General features: G+C 36.2%; 2 protein-coding genes across 2 annotated transcripts; both read right to left on the bottom strand.

The window, feature by feature from the left end:
- LOC129005612 (uncharacterized) lies at positions 1-5286 on the bottom strand. Its single transcript, XM_054434563.1, has 2 exons — positions 4380-5286; positions 1-4022 (listed from the first exon to the last, which is right to left on the bottom strand). The coding sequence occupies exons 1-2, from the start codon at positions 5284-5286 to the stop codon at positions 1-3; spliced, it is 4929 nt and encodes a 1642-aa protein (XP_054290538.1).
- A 4322-nt stretch (positions 5287-9608) lies between these two features.
- Positions 9609-9995, bottom strand: LOC129005611 (uncharacterized). Its single transcript, XM_054434562.1, has one exon. It carries the CDS (start codon positions 9993-9995, stop codon positions 9609-9611), a length of 387 nt encoding a protein of 128 aa, XP_054290537.1.
- Between the last annotated feature and the right edge of the window lie 1698 nt (positions 9996-11693).

The raw sequence follows: 11693 nt of genomic DNA, 5'->3' as shown, positions 1-11693 counted from the left end.
TTAATTCTCTTGAGGAAGGGGACACAGCTGCACGACTGGTCGCTGAAGTTGTCCAGCTGGTGTCTTCAGAGTGGCGACTCGGACGATGCCATCTTTCCCTGGGTGTGTCTGGATGACACGAGCTGTAGTCCACTTCAAAGGGGGAAGGTTTTTGTCCTTTAATAGGACTAAGTCATTGATTTTCAAATTGGGTGAATCACGTGTCCATTTGTATCGCTGTTGTAACTGATGCAAGTAATCTTGACTCCATACTTTCCAAAAGGATCGTTGTGCCTGTTGGATCATTTGCCAGCGAGAAAGACGATTCTGTGGAAGGTTTGTTAAATCAGTCTGGGGGATAGCTACCAAAGGCTCTCCTATGAGAAAATGTCCAGGGGTTAGAGTCTCATACTCGTTGGGATCAGTTGAAAGACTACACAGAGGCCTAGAATTGAGGACTGCTTCGACCTTTGTCAATAATGTTGAGAACTCTTCAAAAGTTAGAATCTGATTTCCAACAACTCGTTTTAAGTGATACTTCATGGACTTGATTCCACTTTCCCATAGTCCGCCAAAATGTGGTGCAGCAGGTGGGTTGAAGTGCCAGCTGATTCCCATCTGGGCGAGTTTTGAAAGAACGGCATCTGAAGTTGGAGTCTTGTGAAGTAGACTGTGAAGTTCTTGGAGTTCTCGATCTGCTCCCACGAAGTTAGTTGCTTGGTCTGAGTAGATATGTGCACAAAGACCTCTTCTTGAGACGAATCGATCAAAACAAGCTAAGAATGCTTCCGTAGAGAGAGACGAGACTGACTCGAGATGGATTGCTTTTGTACTAAAACATATGAACAAACATACATAGCTCTTCAGTAACTGTGGTTTGCGCAACTTGTCCGTTTTTGTGGTAAAGGGTCCACCAAAATCAATGCCTACATGGAGAAAAGGGCGGCTTTGCGTAATTCGTGAGCCAGGTAAGTTACCCATGTATGGTTGAATGGAGTTAGCTTTCATTTTAACACAAACTAGGCACTTGGATAATCGATGACGGATGACTTGCCTAGCTGAAATAATCCAAAACTGTTGAGACAGTAGTGACTGCAAGGTTCTTGGGCCTACATGCAAGTGCTTGAGATGGTAGTGGTCTATAAGTAGGTTGGTTAAGTGACAATGTTTTGGCAACAACATAGGAAATTTAGCATTGTATGGTAGCTGGGAATTTTTCAAACGTCCACCCACACGAATGAGTCCTTGTTCATCTAAAAATGGACTTAACCGCTGAAGACTAGGACATGTCTGATCAGTAGCAAGTTTATCAATGTGATCAGGTAAGTAACTTGATTGAGTTAGTTTCACAAGTAGGTGTAGGGCTGATGCACGTTCCTTAGAATTAAGAAATGGTTCAGTGATCTTCTCTTTCTTCTTTTGGCAATTATGTATGAACCTTAATATCCATCCTATACAAGATTGTAGTTTGGTGAACTGTGAATGTTTGTCAACTAAGGCAGTGAACTCATTCTTTGTGTCTTTGGCGGCAACTAGTGCACATGTCGCAGATGGGCGAAACTCAAGCAGTGACTCGTTGGGTGTTAGAGCAGGTAAAGGTTGAGTCGGCCAAGACATTGGTTCCTCCATGAGCCAATTAGGTCCAATCCACCATAGAGAATTTCTTAAGATTTCATGGGGTAGTAGCCCTCTTGAGGCGTAATCAGCAGGATTGGTATCTGTCGGTGTATGTCGCCAGCAAGCGGGTTCGAGCAATGTCTGGAGTTCAGCGACCCGGTTAGCCACAAAAGTCTTGAGCTGATGAGGTGCGGTGCGGATCCAGTGTAGTGTTACTAGAGAGTCGGTCCAGGCGAAAGTGGGTATATTTCCAAATTTGTAGGCTAACATGTTTTTACAAAAAAACATTGTTTTACTAAGTAAAACTGCTCCACACAACTCTAAGCGAGGAATTGAAATTTTCTTTAAGGGTGCAACTTTGGATTTTGCCATGATAAGGTTGGTAAGAGGTTTTCCATCAGAATTAACAACTCTTAAGTAGATAGCACATCCGTAGCCAACTTCCGAGGCATCCGAAAATCCATGGAGCTGAACGTCAGTGGTTTCTGGAAGCAGAACCAGTCGGGGAATGGTTAAATTGCTGAGATGAGGAAGAGTTTCAAAAAACTTGGAAGACTGACGAACAATATCAATTGGCAGCGGTTGGTCCCAGTCGAGTCCCAGAGTCCAAATTTTCTGGATCAAACATTTTGCCCAAAGGACTACAGGTGTAATTAACCCAAGCGGGTCATAGACCTTGGATACTTGAGACAATAGGCCACGTTTGGTAGAAGGTGGTTGTCCTATGTGAACATCGTAAGAAAACTTGTCTGAATTTGGATTCCATTTAAGGCCTAAGACTTTGATAGAGGGATCGGCAGAGCTTTCGTCTCCAAAAATGAATTCTTGATCATGAGATGGAACATCTTCTAATATTTTATGATTGTTGCTGGACCATTTCCTAAGTTTAAATCCACCAGAATTTAAGAGACTGATTAGTTCAGATTTTATCTTCAGGGTGTGATCAAGTGAGTCACCTCCTGTAAGGACATCATCGACAAACATTGAGTTTAAAATAACCTCACTTGCAAGAGGATATTTTTCGGAGTCTTCCAAAGCCAGCTGTCTTAAAGAACGCAAGGCTAAGAATGGCGAACTTGATACACCGTAGGTTACTGTGTTGAGAAGAAAGGTAGACATAGGTTTCTCTGGGCTATCTCTCCACAAAATTGCTTGAAAAGACTTATGTTGCGGGTTGACAAGTATTTGACGATACATTTTCTCAATATCGGTTGTAAATACATACAAGTAAAGGCGAAAAAGCGAAAGAATTTTACAAATGTCAGTCTGAAGCTTCGGACCTACTAACAATTCATCATTTAGTGATTTTCCAGTTGAGGTTGGAGCTGATGCATTAAATACTACTCGTAGTTTTGATGAAGAGGAGTTTTTCTTGAAGATTCCGTGATGCGGGATGTAGTAAGCTGGTGTTACAGAGTTTACAACCTCAGACATATGACCCAAATCTCTATATTCGTTCATGAATGTTGAGTAGGCTCCCTTTAGATCAGGATTTTGATTGAATTTTCTTTCCAGAGATAAAAAACAATGCTTAGCTCTGCTGTACGACTCACCAAGGTCGGGACAATCATTTTTAAAGGGCAGGTCAACAACAAAACGACCAGCTGAATCTCTTTGAACTGTTGACGTGTAGATTGACTCACATCGTTCATCTTCTGGGCTAGTTTGGCAATGATTCATCGGGGGTTCTTCAATTTCCCAGAATTTGCGCAGATTCGACTCCAGTGATACTTGGTCTAATATAGCTAAATTAACAGAAACGGACTGAGTCGTTGGAATTGGCAAACGTGATTCACCGATGAGTAACCATCCAAAAATGGTGTGAAAGGCAGTAGGGAATCCAGATGGCGTATCACGCCGCCCACCGTCAAAAAGCTGTGGGAACAAATCAGCACCAATAAGAAGATCAACTCTTCCAGGTTGGTAAAACTCCGGATCGGCCAAATCCCAACCTTGAAATAACATTTTAACCTTATCATCAAGAGCAGTAGAAGGTAGTGGTGAAGTGATTCGATTTAAAACAATGGCTTCCGTTCTCAGTGAAGGGTTATCTTGATGCAAAGGCTTGATTACACAGGGTACTAGTCCTTTGTTGCTGGAAACAGACACTTCAGACAATCCTAAAATTGGTTGAACAACTTTCCGTCTCGGTAAACACAACTGACTGACACATGATTCAGTAATGAAGGAACTCTGGCTACCAGCATCAATTAATGCTCTAACCTGTTGAGGATTACCACAAACATCTAGAATGCGAACAATGGCAGTACCTAAGAGAATGGTTGTAGGCTTAAAGTAAGTTTCGTCTTTCGGGCTTGAATCACATGTAGGCCTAATGCAGGTAAATGCAGAGGTAGGAGCAGGGGATAATTTTTCTTCTTGCTTAGAAGTTGATGTCGGCGTAGCCTTAACCAAAGAATCAGATTCTGGATAAGAAACATGAAGCGTTGTGTGATGTGATTTTCTACATTTGAAACATGTGCGGGATGAACGACATTTGCTTAACATATGTGATATGCTTAAACAGTTAAAACATGCTTCCTTGGATTTGATTAGATCTCTTCTTTGGGTTGGAGACAAATTTAAGTAAGATTGGCAACGATAAATGTTATGTTCTTGGCTACCACATGAAATACAAGTTACTGGCGGTTTAGACTGATTGGTAGTAGGGCTATTGACAACAAATACCCTTTTGGTCGGGGCACTAGCAAAGGTAGTCTTGTTTGGAGCATTTTTGTAGCCTACCTTATACTGTCCAAACTTTAGGTTAGGTTGTGTCTCACCTGCAGCTTCGAGTGACTTGCAGTGTTCCTTTAGAAATTCAATGAAATCGGACAAGGAGGGATATTCCCTATTAGAGAACTTGCGTTCAAATAACTGTCTTGTATGCCTGTCCACGGTTTTCAGAGCTACGTGCAGGATAATAAATTCACCTAAGCTGTCAGGTATCTCCATTTGCTTTAAGGCTGAAGTGTTCTCATTTAGTGTGTCCAGTAGAGTTCTTAATGGTTTAGGAGACTCAAAATGGATGGGGGTAAGACTTAAAATTTCATCAATGTAATTAGCTGCTAACAACCTTTTGTTATCATATCTCTCATTTAACTGTGTCCAAACAAGTTCATAGTTGTCAGAACAAATGGGAATGCCTTTTACCAAGGTATGCGGTTCACCCTTTGTACTTGAAAGTAAAAAATGAAGTTTTTCTACAGGGGATAACGAGACATTATTATGAACAAGAGCAAGGAAAAGGTCCTTGTAATGAGGCCAGTCTTTCAAAACTCCCTCGAATGTGGGTAGATTGATTTTTGGGAGTCTAACAGCTGTGGAGGCGATAGGCTTAACATTTTCAACATTTTCCTGTCTAACAAGAGGTGAAAGAAACTTGTCTTTGGTAGCAAGAATAAAAAAATATTTCTCATCTACAACCTTATTTTTGGCAAGAATTCCCTCCAGCTGAGAAGTATCTTTGAGCTGGACATAACCTTTCACTATGTCAGATTGGTAACGCTCAAAACTTTCATAGTGGGCAGGGAGACGATCACAACGAACTTTGAACTCTGATAATTCAATTGGGCTAGCCTCTATAGACAAAGTTTCAGCTTGATTGTGCAAAAACTCAATTTTTTGAACAATATTATCTCTTTTATAAATCAGAAGATCAATATCTCTCTTTAGTTTGGCATCTGCCATTGTAAATGCTATTTATTGTCATTTACAAATAGCCTAGATCTGTAGAAACTCAAAAAACTCCACAACAAATATTTATAAGTTACCACTTGACTGAGAGTATGATAATTCAATTAAAATAATTTGTTAAGTATTGCAGAAAACTTCAATTATGTTGTCTTGATAAATAGTATTCTTAATCTGCATGTAATTGTAAAATTATTAAAGTGGCAATCTCTGTTTGCAGTAAACCAACCAGTGACAATATTATTGTAAGTGCCAGACTCTTCAATATTTATGCAAAATGGTGAAAATAAACAGTCAGTATCAAACAAATATTTTAAAAAGAATAATTCTTAGCAACTTAAATAAATCAGCATAAATTCTTCATATCTGGGAAATTTCTTCTTTAGTTTTACCCAAAAGGGATATTTCAGGGGAAATTTCCCACACTGTGGGGTAATTGTGGGGAATCTTGGTGGGTAATTCCAGGGAACTTTTCCCTCAGGTTGCAATCCTGACAAAACTCCTGAATTATCCTGCAATCTTGCACATGTGAATCAAATTGCCAAAAAACTAATAAATCTTGATGTAAACTATTTTAATTGGTGGAAATTGATTGCAAATTGATTAAAAATGATAATAAAACTGCTGATAACTAAAATACTTCTTCAAATAGTCTTCAAATAAGCAAGTGAATGTAAAGCTAGGCCAGATTTGAATTTGCTAATTTTTGAAGTAAAAAACAGGAATAATAGGAAAATTTATGAATCAGACTCGAAGGACCATGAAAATAAAGCGATTAGGAATGATTAAAATGAGTAGGAGGTGGCGAAACTAAAGGAATTGCTAAAATTAGGAATACCTCATACCTACTGTAGATTCCTGTTGTTCCAGCCATGTTGAAGAAGTGAGGTCATGTGACCCAGTGGTCTTCCCAGGTGACTCTTGATTTGAGGTAGTGGGGTATGGCGGCAAATTTGAATACTGGTTATAGGATGGATAGGTAAACTGGCTGTAGGTATTGGGGAAATAAAATGAAATTATTCTGGTCAAGCAAAGGGGATTAAAATAAAATAAAATGGTTTTGAAACTGAAATAAATCTGGCCTTAACAGTATATATAAATATATATTAGCGAATTTCCCTATAGGGAAGTAGCTATTACCGTAGGTCTCATGGTAAGACTTAGGCCCGGGACCGATTTACTTTTTCATTTTAATGTCCCCAGAGGCCAAAAACACCATTCGTTCAAATTTTTATATATGTATATATATATATATATAGATATATATATATAGATATATATAGATATATATATGTGTGTCCGTGAACACGATAACTTGAGTAATTTTTATCCGAAATTTTTATCCAAATTTGGTTTGAAGGTGTAAGGCTGGATAAACTTGAATGAGTTCGGGATCCAACATGATCGGACCATGGGAACAGGGTTTTATGGGGTAAAAATTGGTTTTTCTCACTTTTTACCCTCAAAACACAAAATTTCCCAATTTTTCTCTAAACCTTCTTAAAGAGCTTAAAAAAACAAACAATTCAGTATATCAAAGTGTTTTTGTACGGTTATTGGTTACGGAGAAAACTAAAAAAATGGTAAATTTAAAATTCCCATGTTATTCTTATGGAGAATATTGTAAAATGTTGTAGTTTGCTTGTTTATGGATATATTTTGATCAAACTTGGCAAATTTATTTATTTTATAGTAAGCTATCAATATTTTACTAAAAACACACCACACTACTTTATTAGTTTCCTTGTAGCAGCAAACCTAGGTACTCGTTAAACCTAATGTTATTTAAATAGATCAATTGAAAATCAATTCGGCCAAATGGAAATTCGCTTAGACGGCAGGTTTGCTGCGGCGGGGGTATTCTTAAAACTAAATATGTATTTAGATTTACTGTAATAATCTTGTGCTGCATCTAACTTTTTCTTGTCAAATCTTACACTAAAATATATATATATATATATATATATATGGTTGGAATATGTTATAACATTTACCTATGTCTCTTTTGATAATTGTTATTTCAATCATTTTCCACTCATTTTCTGGGCTCTTACACTCTTTGGCCCATTTTAAAATGGTTGTGCTACCCCTGTCAAGGTACACACAGGATGTAGGACTTGTTAACCATTAATTCAGGACTGCATCATATTCCATCACAGTACATTTAAAAATTATAGTCCACATTATCTGAAATCACACAATTTATATATATATGGTTGGAATATGTTATAACATTTACCTATGTCTCTTTTGATAATTGTTATTTCAATCATTTTCCACTCATTTTCTGGGATCTTACACTCTTTGGCCAATTTTAAAATGGTTGTGCTACCCCTGTCAAGGTACACACAGGATGTAGGACTTGTTAACCATTAATTCAGGACTGCATCATATTCCATCACAGTACATTTAAAAATTATAGTCCACATTATCTGAAATCACACAATTTATATATACAACATATGTATATGGTTGGAATATGTTATAACATTTACCTATGTCTCTTTTGATAATTGTTATTTCAATCATTTTCCACTCATTTTCTGGGATCTTACACTCTTTGGCCAATTTTAAAATGGATTTACCTATGTCTCTTTTGATAATTGTTATTTCAATTATTTTCCACTCATTTTCTGGGCTCTTACACTCTTTGGCCGATTTTAAAATGGTTGTGCTACCCCTGTCAAGGTACACACAGGATGTAGGACTTGTTAACCATGAATTCAGGACTGCATCATATTCCATCACAGTACATTTAAAAATTATAGTCCACATTGTCTGAAATCACACAATTTAGGCGTACTTTTTACATTCCAATGAGGTGTTATTAAATTTGATTTCTAATAACATGTGCTGTCACCATCCGAACAATCGTTCCATAAGTATTACATAGTGACATAATAAAAAAATGACCAAAATGATGTTTTTTTAAAACATTAAACTTAACAAATATACATTCACTGTCACATATTACATTCACTGTCTTAGTAATTAAGCACAAATTTTAGAAAACTCAATGAAGCAATGGAAACACCATAAGTTTTTCATCATTAACTATGTTCACACTTTTACATATTATGCTTTGCACTGGCCAAGCTTTTAATGACCTTAATGTCCAACTGGGAACTTTTAAACTGTAGGTCAATTAATATTTCGTACAAGTTTTCTTTTCCAATGGCAACTTTTTTCCTAGCTCTGTCGAAAAAGCAAAATTTTCAATTTCTATGATCTCCCCGCTGTCTAATATACAACAATTGTTAGAACTTTGTTTGTTGTAAGGGGTCTAGCGATATTTGAGTTCTGTTAAGCGAGAAAGTCTCGGCTAATCTTTTACTTATCTGTTGTAAAGGCTTTGAAGTGCTTCTTACTCTTTTCTTTATGGAATACAAATAAATTTCAAATTGAAAGGCTGAAATTGGGTGTAGAGTGAAATTTGGAATGTAATGTGAAAAGTTATCAGCGTCATCAACAATATGTATTAAGTAGTGAAAATTCTGAGTAATGTAAGAGTCTCCATCTATTGTAGCTGAAACAAAATATAACAAGAATATAACAACAAATGTACAGGGTGTTTTAGAACTCCTTACCAATATTTTAGGGCATTGTTTCATGATAGGAATCATATCTAAATATCATATTTAAATTGTCCGGAAGTCCTAAGTTACTCACACAGACGCCATTTTGTTTTTTTTTCACTTATTAATTTTTTTCTTTCCTAATGGTTTGACGTAGGAAATTGAAACTTTGCACAAACATTTATACTAACTAGACAAAGCTACAGAAAAATTAGAAAAAAATTGCAAATTCACAAAACAAAATGGCGGCCATTTAAAATTTTGTTTCTTCAATAAAAACCGTTGATTTTCCAAAGATTTTACAAGAATAACTTTTTTTAGGACATTTAATTACAAATTGATTGACACCTTATTTGTTAAGATTAGACGAATATTAACTGAGATATGGCAGCTTTAGTGATACATGACCGCTGGAGGTTAGTTGCAGTGCATGCCGAGGCATGCGGCTTAAGTCTGTCACAACAATGCAACAGCCTCTGTTCTCTTTGCAAGTTATTTTAATGGAGCGGTCATATTTCTGATAAATATCTTATTTGCATTTTTACTTTCTTCTTCGTTATAGTGTCCTTTCGACCTGGTGTACAGTATGAATTTTCGTCGTCTGTTCGAAAATTGTGAACCTCTTTTTTGAGATTAGGATTAGTAATGTTGTTTGTTGGATTAGTGAATTGTGGATTTGTTTTTAAGCGACTCATTGGTTGATTTATTACAAGTTTTCTTCTGGCAATTTAGATTTTTTATTAATCAAATGTGTTTCTTTTTCCATTTTTCGGCAATTTTACGTTGGTCCTTTAATTTCTTTTCCAATTTGTCTATCTTCTTTCTATACTTTTCTCTACTTCTTCGAAGTCTCTTTTTCCTTTGAACTCTTTTCTCTTCCTTTGATCTTCTATGCAATTCATGTTCATGAGGGTCATCCATTGCAGAAATTGGAGAATTCGGAGGAGAATCTTCATCCATAACCCTTGTCAAATGTTGATGTTGATGTTTCTTTAATGCGTGCTTGTGGTATCCCTTTCTCCACTCAGCTCCTTGTTTTGTTTTTCCTCTTTCGCTTAAATCGTTTATTCCTTTTATTTGCTTCAATGCTCTTCGTTTTCTTCTCCGTTCCCTTTCCTTTTCCTTCATCATTTCGTATTATTCCGGATTTTCGCGAATCCTTAATCGTTCCTTTCTTTTTCTTTCTGCTGCAGCTGTTCTTTTGCTTTCACTAGTTGGGTTTGCCTGATTTTTTTGACATTTTTTAACCCTTTTCACTATCTATATTTGTCTTGTAAATATACGTAATTAATTATCCTGTAAAACCAATAAAATTGCAAAATTGATTCAACAATTAAATGTTATAAGCATATAAGGCAATATTTTCAAATTTTCAATCTTGACAACTTTTATATTATCAGTTTATTTCACTACATGAATGCATTTCGTAAAGAATTTTATTGAGTAAAAGAAAAACTATCCATCACTCTGAATGGAATCCTTCTAAATTTAGAAACATTTTTTTTACTGTGTTTACATAAAAAATAGAATAGACTTTAGTTCGTAGCTTTACTGCAACAGAGATGTTTGATTACGGTACCTATGATGCATTCAATATTATTTGTAGGCGTCCAAACTTTGAAATTAAACGAAAGTCAATAAAAATTTAAAAATAAAACTTCCAACGGACCTAATATTACGTATATATTTTAGTATGATTCCATGAAATAAATAAATGTATTTACAGATGTATTTACACTCACATCCGTCACACTATACTCACGACCGTCTGATAATAGGTGTGACAGTTGTGTGACGGTTTTGAGTGTGACGGTCATGAGGACGTTGCAATAATTCAATATTTATCGCTAAACCAGAACCTAACCTAAATCGTCATTTTGACAGATCAGTTATGCACATCTAAAACAATGAAATATCGAGCCCAGCTGACTCAATTCACAATAATACATTTATAAAAGGCGTGACGGTTGTTAGGAATAGAAAGTACAAGGAAGAAAACTTACCCTTAAGATGTTAACTGATGAATAATTCATTAAAATGAGGTATAATAAACACACATCACAAATTATGGCAACAGGCACAACACTTACTGTAGGCGACTGCAAACTACCACTAGCGCCTCTAGCGGGTTTTTTTTTACTAAATAGCTACTGTGACGGTCGTGAGACCAGACCGAGAGACAGGAGAAAAAAAATGCATTTTTCACATAAACTTGATAGTTTTAAAATATGTTTACCGTGACTAAGTGTTTTGTAATATATTTGTCATCCATTCCTAGTAATATGTGCGTGAATTATAGAATATGTACATAAATGAGTTCATTGACATTTCAAATTATTTGATGGGGACAAGTGACGGTTGTGAGTTTATTAACCTTTTTAGGCCACTAAAAAATAAAACAAAATATATATTCATAAAATCGATAATACTGGTCTACTTAAACGTGGTTTTTTAGTATATATACCCTAAAAATTATGAATTATATTTATTATTTCCAAGTTAAGTCTAGCAGGACAATGAAAAATTACTGTGATGAGAACAGCCCCCCGGTTTCAAGATGGGAGGTGAAGGGGGGGGGGGGGTTATATTGAACATACTTTTTATATGATAAATAGTAAAATGTAGTTGAGAGGGGCTATATAAGAGAGAGATTCTTCGACGCATATCAATCATACTTAAATGTCAACCCAAAACGAGTATTCCAACATGAAGAAAGAGGTAGGGAAAGTATTATAAGTTATCGCGGCCGTTTTTTTAGGTGCGTCAACAGCTGCCCGCCCCATACGAGCACCATGTATAATTGCTAGTACATCTACCATTCTCCTTTAC

This window comes from Macrosteles quadrilineatus, unplaced genomic scaffold (genome assembly GCF_028750875.1).
Source record: "Macrosteles quadrilineatus isolate MER2022 unplaced genomic scaffold, UCM_ALF_1.0 Scaffold_27__1_contigs__length_1626561, whole genome shotgun sequence".
Classification (NCBI taxonomy): Eukaryota; Metazoa; Arthropoda; class Insecta; order Hemiptera; family Cicadellidae; genus Macrosteles; species Macrosteles quadrilineatus.
The sequence above is the reverse complement of the archived record's forward strand: the minus strand, read 5'-3'. Positions and strand labels throughout refer to the sequence as shown.